Source organism: Numenius arquata, chromosome 1, assembly GCF_964106895.1.
Source record: "Numenius arquata chromosome 1, bNumArq3.hap1.1, whole genome shotgun sequence".
Lineage (NCBI taxonomy): Eukaryota > Metazoa > Chordata > Aves > Charadriiformes > Scolopacidae > Numenius > Numenius arquata.
This window is the reverse complement of record NC_133576.1, coordinates 7,654,058-7,669,004: the sequence shown is the minus strand read 5'-3', so window position 1 is coordinate 7,669,004 and position 14,947 is coordinate 7,654,058. Positions and strand designations below refer to the sequence as shown.

General features: G+C 44.2%; 1 protein-coding gene across 1 annotated transcript in view; it reads left to right on the top strand.

Annotated features, from left to right (window-relative positions):
- Positions 1 to 528: 528 nt before the first annotated feature.
- PRR5 (proline rich 5) overlaps positions 529 to 14,947 on the top strand; it is a 62,295-nt gene continuing 47,876 nt past the window's right edge. Inside the window, exons 1-2 of the mRNA XM_074168677.1 lie at positions 529 to 659; positions 10,638 to 10,718. Of these exons, the coding sequence (XP_074024778.1) occupies positions 529 to 659; positions 10,638 to 10,718 (212 nt within the window). The remainder of the gene's footprint in view (positions 660 to 10,637; positions 10,719 to 14,947) is intronic.

Here is a 14,947-nt window from a genome sequence, read left to right as displayed (position 1 = left end):
CCATTTATGAGTGCAGAGAGCGAGCGAGAGAGGGACAGGTTGAGAAGTGCTAGCAGATCCCCCCTCCCCAAAGCCGCTGGAGGAGCCGAGCTGTTCCCACGACAGGTGGAGCACGCCTCCGCCGCCCTGGGCGAGATTCCCCAGGTCGAGGTGCCCGGGGACAGGGGGAGGGGAAGCCCTCGCTCCCGGGGCAGCTGCGGTTGTTGGAAGGGGCCCCTTCAAAGTGCTGCGGCAGCAGCCAGAAGTTTGACTTTTTATTCTTTGAAAGGACTGGAGAAATTATTAACCACAGTTGATGACGTCAGAGTTGATCTGATTAAAGGTTTGTTTTCTTGCTGGCAGAGGTGTGCTCCGTAGAGACTGGTTCTCTCTTCTTTTTTTTTTAAGTTTCTTTTTTGAACAGCAAACGGAGGGAACTGCTCGCATTGCTGCTGCTGCTGCTGCCGCTGCTGCTGCTCCAGCTGCGTGTGTGTGTGTGTAAACAGGATGGTGTATCTGTAGCTGCCACGCGCAAACACACATTTGACCATGAGGACTCTTCGCAGGTTGAAGTTCATGAGTTCGCCCAGCCTCAGTGATCTGGGCAAGAGAGAGCAGGCAGCCTTGGATGAGCGGGGGACCCAGCAGCGACGGGCCTGCTCCAACGCTACCTGGAACAGGTAAGGTCTCGCACGGTGTGCCCACTCCCCCGCAGCCTCTCCCCGCTCCCGTGGCCGTGATTAACGCGCGGGTAGCCCCTCCGTCGGCTTGCAGGCTAGGGCTGCCTTGCTCCCAGCTCGGTAAGGTTACAGTGCGTTGGGCTTGTGTGTTAGCGCCTTAACACATACCGAAGTTTGCGTTCAAGTAAAAGACGGGAGCGGCTTTTTTCCCGTTGGTGTTAACCTTTCCCTGAAGGATGAGAGCGAAGAGCCTTTCCTGCAGATGGCTCAGCCTGCTCTTCCTTATGACAGACAAGGACTTATTTCACAGGGTCCAGCTACAAATACGTCTTTGTGTCTCTCTAGATATTCTCATTCGAGCTTGATTTGGTTTATTTTAGTTTAAAAACACAACTGTTAAAATTCATTATTTTTATCTGCATAACTCTATGTATTGCTGGCTGTTGGTACAGATATGACAAAGTCTGCTCGATTTACTCCCATTAATACAAATAGCTCCGTGCATGTGTGTATGTGCGCACGCAGGCACACGCACTTTGGACAGGGAAAAATAAGCCCTGATTGTTCTGTTTATTGTGTTTATACATCTGAATTTTATTACTGTTCGGAAAAAAAAAACCAAACATGCAAACATTTTGCTGAGAATGTGTCACTTAGCACAGATATTCGGAAGACGTCTTAATGACTGTTTTGGTGACACTCTTAAAAATGAGTCTAAGTCTCTTAAGTCGTTAGGAATTATATTCTTATGTCCTTTATGAAAATGAAATGTCATCTCCTGGGTCACAGCTTGGAAAGTGTCATTTGTGATGTTTTATAATTGTATGGCGGTATACCTGTAGGAAGAAAAATACCAGTGAACTAGAGACACGTTTGTTAAAGGTATTTCAGTTCTGAGCAAAAACAAAGAATTATGTCACATCTTCTGTCCCTCTCACCACTGGATTTCTGGTTCCATGCCTGCGTTACGAATTAGTTGTTTAATGCCAGCAGCACACTGAGGACTGAAACTGTACTGGTCACAAAAGAGAGTGAGGGTCTGTTCAAATATTGTGCCATATTATATGACTATGTGCTATAATATATGACCCAGCATTCCCCCCGAGGTCTGGATGGTGGTGGTAATTAAAGACTAGATTGGGCCACCTTGGCTTGTGCCAGTAGGGGCATCACTGGGCCAGTAGCCTCAAGGGAAGCAGCAAGGAGTAAGATACTCCTTGGTGTGAACCAGCGTGACACAATACGGTCCCCAAAGCCTTTTTGTGATGGTGTGCTTATGGCTTTAGTTGGCAGGGATTAGTGTTTCCAGGTCTTGCTTGCAGGGAGGGAGCCATGGAGGCAAATGCGAATGGGGAGCAGGTCAGGCATGGGGCTTGCTGGGAGGAGGAGAGCTCCAGGCTTAGGAGCTGCTGATATTTAAACCAGAAGGTTTTCCTAAGTGAGGTGAGCAAGAGTTTGCTATTTTTAATTCGGACAGGACAGGTATAGCTCTGGCCAGAAGTGCTTGCCTGTCAGCGAGCTGGACTTCTGCATGTTCCATCCAAATGCTTAAGACAACTGTCCTTTTACCTGTTCCTGGAGTAGGTGTCCACGAGTCATCCTGTCACCAGTTTGCATGAACTCAGGCCTAACCGTGCTTTCCTGCCGCGGGTTGCCTTTTCCCTGTGCAGGGATCGCCGGGCTGTCCCTACCATTTGGTGGCACGTGCCTCCGAAACGCCTTGGGAGCGCTGGCAGGGCTGCTGTTGTGTGGTGGCAGGCTGGTGCTACCTGCAGTGGCAAGTCAAGTGGGCATCGCCTGCCTGCACTAACAGCTGCCTAAAGCTATGGCAAAGACTGCTGGTTACAAGCCAGTTGCTCTGCACGGGCAAAGGGAAGGCCCTTTATTTCTTATTTAATAGTGCAAAGCTTTCTCCTGAGTGGAAGAGAGAGTGAGAGTGATTCTTAATTCAGGTACAAAACAACTTGTATCCTCTCTTGGCTTTAAGAAACTCAGATATTCTACAGGCTGTAAAACTGGAGCTTATCCTCAGGAAAGCCAGGGCTTAAATGATGTTGGATTAGTTGTATTAAGAAGTTATCCACTGTAGCTTCTGCCTATCACCAGCATGTACCCATCTTGGCATTTTTAACAGGGTCTGGTCTTGAGGGAGCTGGTGTTCCGCTCTCCTGGATGTAACCATAACGTTGGCCTCACAAACTGGGCGTCTAAACTTTGACTCGCCAGAAATCTCGGGTGGGTTTTGAAAATCCCGCTGGGCAGTGGAAGGTTTTTTACTTTTCCTCTGCAAAATTAAAACACCCCCAACGGAGGACTAGCGTACTGTACTTTGGTTTATGGGAATATTTGTTCTTCCAAATGAAAGAATTGCCTCTGCTGTTTCATTCTGTGCAATATCGAGCGTAAGAGTTTGCTGATCGAGGAAGTCGAGATGCACCAGCGGAGCTCTTCCCTCTCAAAAAGCCTGGCTGTTCTATATTTAAATGTCTGCTGGTTTCTTGCCTAATGTCAGCAGCTGTGCCTGGGTGTGGCATGTGTGTATCTGCTTTTGAAAGAGGCCTTGAACCAAGTTCATCAAAACTGATGTGGGGAGAGGTAAAGCGCAACCCCACGGCAGGCCCTGCCCCACGCAAGACTGCGGATCCTGATCCTATGCTGAAAGTCAGCCCTTTGAGGTGGAACGAGGATTGCTGCCTCGGCCCTGCCGGGGACCACACCGAAACACTCCCGAGCCGGAGTTTTGCCGCTGGGGTCTTCTGCAAAGTAGCAGCTTTGTCAACGTGGGCTTTCTCTGAGGAAGATGTGATGTGTGGCGGGTGTGTGGCTGCAGTCTGGCTGCCCAGCGATGTCGCCTCCGCTCTGTTCAGATCTCAGCCCTTAGACTCTTTATACCAGAGGATGCCCACTGCTTTCTGACACCAAGGGAAGGCAAACTGCAGGAGCTTCATCACAGGGTTCGGTGTGCAGGGGACACCTAGCATTCAGTGCTGGCAAGGAAGGTCTCTTCCACCCTGGTAACTTTCCTTCACCCCCAAACTATAACGCTGTAAAACTTCTCGATGCTGTTAGATCAAAGGGAAGTTGGTGCCAAGCTGCTGTCTGCTGCTATGCAAATTAGACTTTGTATCACAGCTTTTTCTGAGCTTGCTTTCCCATGAACTCCAAAAGATCTGTACAGCAACACACCGGCAGCGCACGTTAACTAGCAACCCACAGCAACATAGTGGAACAATACGGTTTCGTTACAGCTCACAGAATTTGCATTGGATTAAAATAGCTTAGATTTTTTCACTAGCATTGTCTTCAGTTCCTTTTCTCTCCCCCCCCCCGCCCCTTTTCTGCTTCAGGCAAAAAATGAGAGCTGAATGCTGACTAAACCAATTGGACTGAGAAAACCAGGGGTTTTTAATCTTGAGTTTGCAAGCCGGGGGGGGGGGCAGGCAGGGGGGGGGGGAGCCTCTCAGGGCAAATAAAATCCATTGCGAGGTTTTCATTCTGACTGAGCTAGCACAGACTGCCTAATCAGGGCCTGATACTGTCTGAGTTGTGCTGTGGGAAAGCCTCTAGTCAAACGCTCTGAGATCCTCTTTGGTTTAAAAAAATGGGGAAAATTCATGGAAATGTGAAAGAGTAGGAGATAGCAAAGAAAAGGCAAAGAAAACAGGTGAGATGCCTGTGATATTAGTGAGATCAGCAGTAAATCCAAGGAGATGTACAGAATCAGAAGGATTTTTATGGTTTGGGCTAATTTTTACAGGGTTGTAATAAGCACAGTAACTTGCTGTAAAGTAATTTTTACAGTCATGGGAACCGTATGTCATCTTCTAATTAAAAATGAATGTTTTTTCAGATCACGGTGAGGCTTTTCTAATGGAGGAAACATTCCAGACGAGCATATTTATCTGCTACATCTACTCAGAAAATTTCTTTCTTCCAATATTTAGTGTTTATTTAGAAGTATTTAAAAACTTTTCCACTGTCTTGAGGATCAGCTTCTTTTTCATGACCCTTTAATCGGAACCCGCTTTGGACCTTTTGGCTGTGTGTGTGCATGGAGGACAGACAGAGCCAAGTTGTGGGGTGGGGAGGAGATACAGGGGGTGAAGGGGACTTCCCAGCTGGTCAAGCCACCACTGCACCGTGGGACACGTGCCAGCCTTGACTACAGTAATAGAAAGTGGTGGTGGTGGAGAGTTGCTCCTCCCCATAGCCCTCCAGACATATTTATACTTGCTTGAATGCAGGTATGTATAATTGGAAGCCAAAATCTCCATAGTCCTACACTCTGCAGAGATAATAACTCTTGGTAAAACCTCAGGGAAGTCCCTTCACCTGTCTGTCTCAACTTCTTCCTACGTAAGAGTAGTGTTTATAGTTGCTGAAGTTTGTGAACTAATGCCTCCCAAACTCTTTGAAGATGGAGTTCTGCAGCCCAGCTTACTTTCGCTGGTATGATCCAGTGTGTAATTGCAGCCTATCCCTCTTTGCAGATTGCTTTACCTTGGGTAGAAATTTCAGAAACGTAAGTGAAGTAGCAGCTGCAAGCTTATTTTGAAAGGGTCAAGGGCTTATGGATTCACAGCTGGACTGAAGCTGTGCTGAAAATGGGCTCTTCCCAATTGGATTAAGCTAATTCAGAAAAATGAGGTTTTAGTCTGAAGCAAGGGTGTCTTCACGGAGGTCTTGATGCAAGTATATCAGGTTAATTATTGTTAATTAGCTATTCCTGTAACTGTCCAGAGGAAATGAGCCTGAAGTCACTTAGTCCCTTTTTAAAATGCAAACGTTGTCTTTAACTAGCCAGTACTCTCAGGGTGTGATTATTCACGCAGGATTGTTTTTGCTCATGGACTTCACCTGGAGCTCTGGAAAGGGGAGAATTTGCAAACACTAAATAAAAATGCCATGATATGTTCACCTGTGCTGTTTGCATGTGAAGATAGTGACTGCTTTAGAGAACCACAATTACCTGTGTACTGTGCACAAATGAAAATGTGGGTTGCTCCACCTGCTACGCCAGGAAGCGCCAAGCCGGGAGGGCCATGGCCATGGTCAAAGCAAACAGGACATCAAGATTCAGAGAGAGACTTGTGAGCCAAACTTCACTATTGTTCCTCAGCTCTGTGGACAAAGCGATTCTGCCCTGGCAGAAACCAATGTTTTAATCACAATGGTTTTTCCTCCTGGGTTTCTTAAAAACATCAATGAAAGAACAGGGGTGGGTGGTACTTCAGTGCTGGGACACCACCCACCAAAGGCAGTGGTGTCTGGGTGCACAACTAGCGACTCAAAGGAAGTGTATGTTTTGGTGGTATCGAGCTACAGTGGCAGTGGCTTTCCCTTATGCAAAAATCAGAATAATAAACCCCACCCTCCCCATCTTGGAACTCACACTGTTAGGCTGGTTGGGAGTGCCGTCAGCGAGCATCCAGCTTTGTGCTTTGGGAATTTACACCTTCCAGATCCCTTCGTGCTGAAGCAGACAGTGGGGATGGTCTGCGCTCCGTGTGCTGGAGCTGCCGTTCCCCACGTTTTCAGGCAGCTGAATAGTGAGTCCTGGAGCCGGCATCTCCTCTGGAGGATGGGGCAAATCTAGAATGAGTAGTCTCTCCAAAAAGATGAAGTTTCTTAGCATGCTGGGTTGATTTTGGATGCTGTGAGTGTCTTCTTGGTTGTAGGTAGTTTTCTTCTGGCAATCTGTGGCCACTGTGGAATAGAGAAGTACAATAAATTGCTGGAGCCACCTGACATTTTGTCTTCATTCTAAAGGCAAACCACCTCCAAAAAACCTGGCATCTGCAGTTTTCCAATCCTGATTTCCCCTCCTACAGCCAACCTGCTCTAGCCATGCTTCTCTGTTCCCTTTTTGGGCTCTTTTCGGCTCTTTTTGGCTCTTTTTTGTCTCCTCTGCACTGCTTTGTTCAAGTGCGCCTTGAGCACACATTTACACACACAGCATCTGCAAGGAAGGTGTTCAGAGTAATATCAGTACATGAGTGCATCTATTATTAACTTTCGGGTTGTAAAAGACTTACAGAAGGGAGTTTACAAAGCATTTCCAATTCAGGTTAACTACTAAAATATAAGTTTAATTATATAGTTATTGACTTAAGCTTCAGTGAAGGCTGGTCGCAGACATAAGTAGAGGGGATCCACCCACCTCAAGCATCTTGCAGGGCTTCTGTGTGTAAGCAGCAGCTCAGTTTTTCTTTACACCAAAAGGTTGTACCATTCTGACTAAACCCTTTTAAGCAATCGTTCATTATAGAAACACTAGCATGACTTTGATTTAAGCAAGGGTTGGGCTCATTTTTTTAATTAGCTTAAGGTAACGAAGAAGATTTAAGCTAGCTTTTTATTATCCTGAGACCAACCTATGCCCCCAATAGCATCCCGGTTATTCCAACTCCTCTTTCTTGCCTCTTGAGCAAGTGTGGAGGCTCAGATCTCCACGGCCCTCCTGGCACCGCGTGCCTGCACCCTGCAGGCAAACGCTGCTGCCGGCAGTGGGTAGGAAACGCTGCTGGTCAACGTAGTGGGGCCAAGACAAAGCAATTTCCAGACAAGGCAGTTGTCCCTCAGTACAAGGGAGATCCCAGACAGATGAGAAGATCGGCACTAGGATGTTTTATGCAGGTGCAGTTCTAGTACACAGGCAATAACTTAAACGCTCACAACCTGTCCCTCTTACTTCTTAAAAAGCTTGCTCTCTCTTATTTCTTTGAGGAATTATAATGGACCTGCTAAGCTGGAAAGAGAAAGCCTCCCCCTCGTTTAGAAAGCAGTGCCAGAGAGGAGGAGAGAGAGCACGTTGGCTTCTATGAGAAATATTTAGTCATTCTTCTCTGCAGAGGCTGGCAGGGAACATTGCAAAGTTCATTTCCGAATCAGAAGAGCGTGTAAAGACTGCTTGTTTTATTCACTACATTAATCGTACTTCACATATTACTCATAATATTAAAATACGCAAGTCACTTCACTGTATACCAGAGACATTTAGCTGCCAATTTTCAAATAATCGTAAATTGAGTGTGTCTCTTTGAGCCAGCCAAAATAAGCTGGGTTAGATCGTGAGTGTATGTCTGTGTACGTGGGTGTAGGGGGGGAAGAGGGACCACCGTGGTGGGGGGAGTGATTAACGCCTTGGAAATGTTGTCAAAGGAGCAAAAGAGAGAAGAGGATAATGATTCCTATTTTGATCTGCTTGTGCATTTCTCCACAGCAGGTCATATCCTTCACCTGCTTCACTTTTAATTTCCTTTTCCCACAGATGAACGTGGTTGAGCTTTTCTAACTGTGCATCTCTTCGCTGTTCAGCGTTGTTGCATGCCTGCATTTCCAGTCTCTCAGTGAATAGCGTCACGGTTACCTTCCAGCCCATTCCTCTGCTCCCAGCAAGTATTGAAAGGGTTTAATGTGGCTGCCTGAGGTCCCCACCCACACTCCACTGCCACCTGGCACGGTGGCAGTAGCTGCACGTGGCTGGATCTGGTCCTGAGCCCACCAAGCTTGTCCGCCAGTAGGAATCAGGCTTCCTCCCGCTGGAGACCTTATGAACAGATATCACCTTTAGCTCTTCTTCTCAAGACAGGGCAACCCCAAATCCTGGTACCTCCAGGATGGGCAAATCTGGTGCTGGCTTTGCTTTCCAGAGCTCCGAAGCTGGTTGCTGCTCCATTGCACCAGACTCTAGCACAGTGTGAGCAGGAGGAGGTCAGCTGCAAAGCTCTGAAAAATGATGTCCCAGCATCACTGGTAAAATTAGATCCCCGGGAGGGATGCGCATGCTGTAGCTTCTCATTTTTGGCAAATCTTTACAGTAGATGTTCTAGAGGTGAGATTCCAGTCAGTGACCTCTAAATAGTCCTCCTGAGTATCCTTGCGGCTGGTTGTTACTGTTCCGCTCCTGCTGAGTACAGGCTGGGAGGTGGTGTGCAGAATGAGAGACACCCAGGGAGATGGTGCAGAGCAGGAAGACTTCTGCCCTGTGTTTTTTGTAATACATCTTAAGATGTCATCTCCCCTTCTTGGGTGCAACATTGAATAGGAAATGCCACATGCCAAAATCTGTATTTTCCCTTGGCAGTCAGTATGATTGTGAAAGAAGAAGAAAAAAACAGCGACAATGATGGCGTGTAATACTGCTATTGATAATCACACTCATTGCTTCTGTTATTATTTTCATAAATATATTTTTAAGAACCCTTTAGTGATCACTGTCATCATCTTTATTTTACATGTGGGGTAACTGAGGTAACAGTTCCATTCAGAAATGAAATAACTTGCAGTCACTGCTAGCAGTGGGAACGGTCATTTCAGTAAAAGCAGTCATAATAGAAACCAAGTAGCAGCAGTACGAGCAGTGGAGCTGATAAAGGCTGCTTTCTTGTGGGTTAGCGTCTGTGTGCATGTTGAATAAAGGCTGAGCTCACCCTGCAGTATGTTCTTGGTCATTAAAAGATGCTCCTTCTACTCCAGCTGAAACCTAAAAGACCTTAAGGTTCGGGGGACTTCCACTCCGTAGTTAAATGTGGTAGAAGTTGCCAAGCAGTTCCAAGAGTGTAGGAGTGAGGATGAGCTGACAGACAGAGGGACCGTGTGAGCGTACTTTCCTTTTGAAGGCAAAGCTGTGAGGCTATAAAAGGTGGTACTGGCTTGGGGAAGGGGAGGGAGACTTCTACTAATGCTGAAACAGGTTTGGTCTCACCTTTCACTGGCATTTCTTTACCTTTGTCCTCAGACCTAAGCTCAGTGATGTAGGCTGATGTGTCATCGCACTAATTGCGTGAAGTGTATTTCAGGAGCATTTCAGAGCTTCGTATTGAAGCACATACTCATTTCTGTAACCCTTTGAGGTGCAGTCTTGTTAAGTTCATGGGACTGGTAAGCATCCCTGCTAAGCATGTGGATTGCCAGGTTCCTGCAGTACCTGGCAGGTTTTTGTCATTCAGCGTCCTAGACTTTATGGGGCTGGTGGTCATATGCCCCAGGGACGGACAGCGTTGGGTATGAGACTTTCCGTTGAGCGAGAGAATTTTGTGGTCTCAGTCCTGTCTTTGGTTGCGTCTGATTGCAGCAGAAAGCTACCACCTCAAAGCAACATCTGCTTGCAGAACAGTTACAAATGGCATTGAAAACGAAAAGGGAGCATTTTTGTAGGACAGATGGTTGGCCTATGCCGAGCGCATTGCTGCCTCTCTCACTGTCCACCTCAGAAACTCTAGACCTGTTGTTCTTTCAAAGCAGCCTTGGTTTTCCTTTAGCTGGAGCAAGAGCATAAATCTTTGAGAAGTGAAAAAGTGCTAATAGGAAACAGTCTTTGTAAGCAATTGCCCCTTTTCTATTGTTTCATTTTTGACAGTGAATGAGAGATTGCTTCAATTGACTTAAAATTCATAATCGGCCGGTGTTTCTTTTTTTTTTTTTAAAGAACTGACCATTCTTGAGATTCCATTCCAGTAAAGAGATGCTATATTTGTGGGTTAAACTTCAGGTATAGTGTCCAGCCTGGATAAATGCTGATTTGTTCATAAAGGAAACAAAGTAACCATAGCTCAGACAAACGTTTGCCAACAATGCCAGGAATATAATTAATTTTATCTGTGGTGAGCTATAGAGACAAAAATATGCTTTAAAATACTTCAAATGTACTTAATATATGAATCTATTAAAAGTTATATTTAATATACTTCAAGTACCTGAAATATGTAAGCCTAAGTTTTCTGAAAGTACTGATTTCAGATGTGCAACTGTTGAAATTACTGAGTTGGAACATAACAAAAAGAACTGGTTTTCAAAGGTATCATCTATTTTCTAGAGCATAATTCCCTTTAAGGCGTTTGAGATGGGGTACCAGCAGTCATCTATGTCTTTTATAAAGGTCCTGCAGCGTCTAGGCAGAGATGTTAGGCTTATTGTGGAAGTGATAGCCTTCCAAAATGTGATCAGGTGCTAATGACTCCTACTGTCCTCTTTCAGTATCCACAATGGAGTAATAGCAGTGTTCCAGCGTAAGGGTCTCCCGGACCATGAACTTTACAACCTCAATGAAGGAGTCAGGTAAGAGACTCAACTCTACGCAGAGTGTTGGTAGCCAGCGTGCACAAGAACTGTTTGCTAGCCCTTGCACTTGGAAGCTTCTACAGCAGTATTACAGGGTTGGTTTTTTTTTTTCCCAGTGGTAGTTTCAACCAGTACAGTCAGTTTGGCTTTGGTCAGATATGTGTCAACACCTCACTGGGTAGCAAGGGCTGGGTTTCTCCTTCTGCACAGGAGGTATTCAGCCATGAGGAGGATGGATTATTTCAGAGCCTGTCTTGAGGTACTGGATTGAAACTAAGGAAGGGAGAACCTGGACCCCTGTAGTACTGCAGCCCTATACCACTGCAATGCTGCTGGCCTTTCCGTAGGTGCCAGGCCTAGCTCTGAGGTGCTTCCCTTGCATCCACGGAGAATGTAAAGCCTCCATGCACTCAGCGCAATGTGGTAAGGAAAGATGTCCTGCCTGGTGGTCCCTTACATCTAGCTTCAACTTCCACGCAGGCTGAATGTGCTGTAGATGCTACAAAGCTGTCCTGTCAGCACGATGACCAGGGTAATGCAGTGTAAGGTTCCTATTTCTGTCTCATACTGTAATGATACTGTTTGCAACAGACTAAATATAGACCAGTTAAGATGTATAATGGGAACTGTTTTTTTTTAAAAAAAAAAGGTAAAAATCCTGCCATTTGAGTTATTTAAGTTATAGTTGCAAAGAAAAGTTTACCAAGATACAAGCTGATATCTGGATTTACAGCACTTTACTTTTTACTACTTTTTCTAGTACTTAGTATTACTTACTAAACCCTCTCTCACTGACAAGGGCAAGGTAGTGGATTTCCTTTTAGAAACTTGTCCCAATGCTTTGAAGAATAAACGGTGGAAAAGAAGGTGCATTTACAAAAGACAGACAGCTTATTACATTCCCTGGGCGTCTTCAGATAAGAGCCTCAATGATTCCCTTTCCTTTCTGCTTATTCCCACTCTATCTGGGCACCAGAGTCTGACAAAATCCACAGAATATCCAGATATTCTGGGGTTATCTGTCCCTGTTAGGTTCCAAGTCTGGGATAGCTGGCCCAGGCTGAGTCCATTAATTGTGTGAATTATCTTCAGAGAAGTCCAGGCAAATGACACTTGACCTGTAATCTCTCTTTTTTCCCTCTCTCTCCTTCTTTTTGAAATTAGAAGACACTTATCCTCCAGTTGTTTCTTACTTCTCTGGGGAGAAAATGACATACGAAGAATAGCTTTTCTAGGATGGCTGTCAGTTAGCATGATCCATCAATCATTTTGAGTTAGTTATTGGAATAATGGTTGATCATTATTATTGTAAGTGCAGTTAGGATTCTTCAGCCTTATCTGAATGACAAAAAATGGTAGTTCTGGGCTAAGTTTCCTGGCCCAATGCATTTGCCTCAGGATGCTTGTCTGCTGGTGAGGGACAGAAGAGGAAAAATTACCTGCTGATGTGACAGAGACAAATTTAATCTTGTATGAACCAACAAATAAAAGATAGATGGATAGATGTTATTTGGTGAATTGTGTCCAGATTTTGCTTTCATTTACCTGGGTAAAACCCCTGCAGCATGATGATGCTTGCTAATATAGTTGTGTTGAATTATTGCAACATCACAGGCAGCCAAACAGGCAAGCTGACTACAAATAGACTGATATTTATTTTTTTTTCATTTTATGATGGGCTTTCTTGCGGCATGATAGGCCCATGTCTTTTTGTTAGGGTAAGGATAATGCTGCTTTGGTGTTATCTTGGCTGATTGCTTAGTTTTGCTCTGCCTGGGGGAGAACAACACCTGGTGACTCACACCTGAGCTGATGGACAACATATTGTGAAATCTAGACCTAGCTAGAAAACTGCTGTTGTAAAGGAGGCATCAGCAGAATAACTCTTGTGGGATGAGTGAGCGTTTGGCCAGATGCAGCGTGGCTTTCAATGCTGGTTCTTGCCTACTGCTGCTCTGAGGTTGTTCCCTCATGCCTCCAACTTGGCCTGAACAGCCTTCTGGTTTATTGCCAGGAGCTGTCCATCCTCTCGGTGACAACTCTTGAGTTTGCTTTTGACGTGTGTCCCGCTTGCTTCATCCATAGAAAAAAGCAAAAAAAAAAGAAAAACTGTGAGTGGGCGAAAAAGGACACAACAGCCGAAAGATCTGTTTCTAGAGGAGAATATGGTGGTGGTATTTTTTTAAACACGCCTGTTCACATGTCCAGCCACAACCTCTTCCCAGAAGCTACTGCACTCCTGCTGTTGGCTTCATTTTACTGCCGACCACAGTCAGTAACATTTTAGGGCCTCCTGACTGCCACCAAAGCTCTTTTGCCTCACTTCAGCTGAAAACCTATCTAAGAAATTACTGATTTGACCCATACCAGAAATATTTGGCTTACTACTGTCGTTAAAAAAATAACTTTTTTGGGGTTAATGTTATTTTTGAATGCAAAAATATCTGATTCATAAACATGACCTCAGAAGTGGAACAAGTGTTTATTTGCTTTATGATTGTTTTAGATGCATTTTCGCCACAAGTCCATAATTAAAAAGAAACAAATAGCCATTATTTCCACTGGGCATTCAGGTAAATGGCTAGTATCAGTTAACTTTTTTCAACAGTTACAGGACAGTAAAATAAGTTTTTTTTTTACCACTTTAGTTAGAGCAGATTCTGGGATAGTTTTTGTAATTAAAGCTTGAATATCCAAGTTGACTCACAGACCAAGTGTAAATATTTGAACAGTTAGGTTATGCCCGCAATACTTGCACGCCATCGTTTTGACTCAGGAATGTCACGTATATTCAACTACTCTATGTCACATATGTGCAAACAAATACATACAACTTCCTTTTCTGAACACATAATCTCAAGGCTTTGAACTCTGATTATGTATGCACTGATTATTTAAGAAAACATCAGTGGATACAAATCTGTACAGTACCATTTACTTTTCTTCTAGGTTTGGCTCATAAAAGCTGCCACTCGTTTACACCGATGCCTTTTGACACCATTCTTGCATTCCTCTGGCATTAGTAAGTGGCCTTAAATATGGAGTTACACAGCACTCAGAAGGCCTATTACCAATAAAACCAGTGTGTGATTCCAGTCTCTTTCATATTGCTGTAACTCCTGAATAACGCTGCTAAAGCTAATGATATACAGTAAGGTGGTGAGAAGATACTCCAGTAACTGGGAGTATCACCAGTGTATGTCCTGTACATTATTTCTTCTGAGCCCTTACTAGGTGATTTAGTAGAAGATTAATTCAAAAGTCAGTGATAAAAATCTATATGCATATACTTACTGTTTAGTACTCCTTTTGGCGCATGTGTGTGATATTAGTAATCATATAGTGTTTTTTCCTTTTTCAGTTAATGCACCATATGTCATTTCAGTGTTTATTTACATCACTTGTAAATCAAGGAAGAAAAAGAAGGAAAGGGAAACACAGTGGAAGCAGGATATCCTGTATTAAAGTTAATACATATTTATAGCTGCCTCTTTTCTGAGTTTCAGGATACGGGTTTAATGCAAACAAAGCACATTTTAGTGGCATTTCCTTCTTTGTAGCGAGGGTTCAAACCCAGTAAAATCACTTGTTTCCACTTGCTTCATTTAACTTTATTTAACTAATAAAGTTAAAATCAGATATTATACAGTGTTAGACTTTCCATACTGGGTACTGTTGCAAGAGTTAATTTCAAAATGAACCAAAGAAAGCGGCAGCAGGAAGATACAAAAAAAGTCAGGAGCTATTTTCGGATATTTTATGTGAATTTATATTATCATCTCAATTTATGAAGTCATTAAATAGGCAATGAAGACCTGATATCAATGATATACAAGCTTCATAAAAGTGCAAAATTACTAGCTTCAGAATCAGATGCACTTGAAATTAAGTCCCCTGTCTGATCAGGGATCTCTTTGAGGTTTGATTTCAGACTTCTACCTGGATTCCCCCATGTTGTCCACATATCTAGGTAAGGTTATTCAGTAATCTGAATTATCCAGGACCTGACAGGTGACAACCTAACTGATTTTTGTTAAAGAAAATTAGGAAGGATGAAAGAGAATTGCAAGCAATGCCTTGGATTTAGTTTTGTTGTGGATCTCTTTTAAATGAATATGGGTACAGAGAACATCAAACACCAGTGTTCTGATGTGGCCTGAGGGCCTCACTATTTCACGAGAAATTAATTAAGCAGCGTGAAGTGTCTGTATTATTAGGGATTAAAA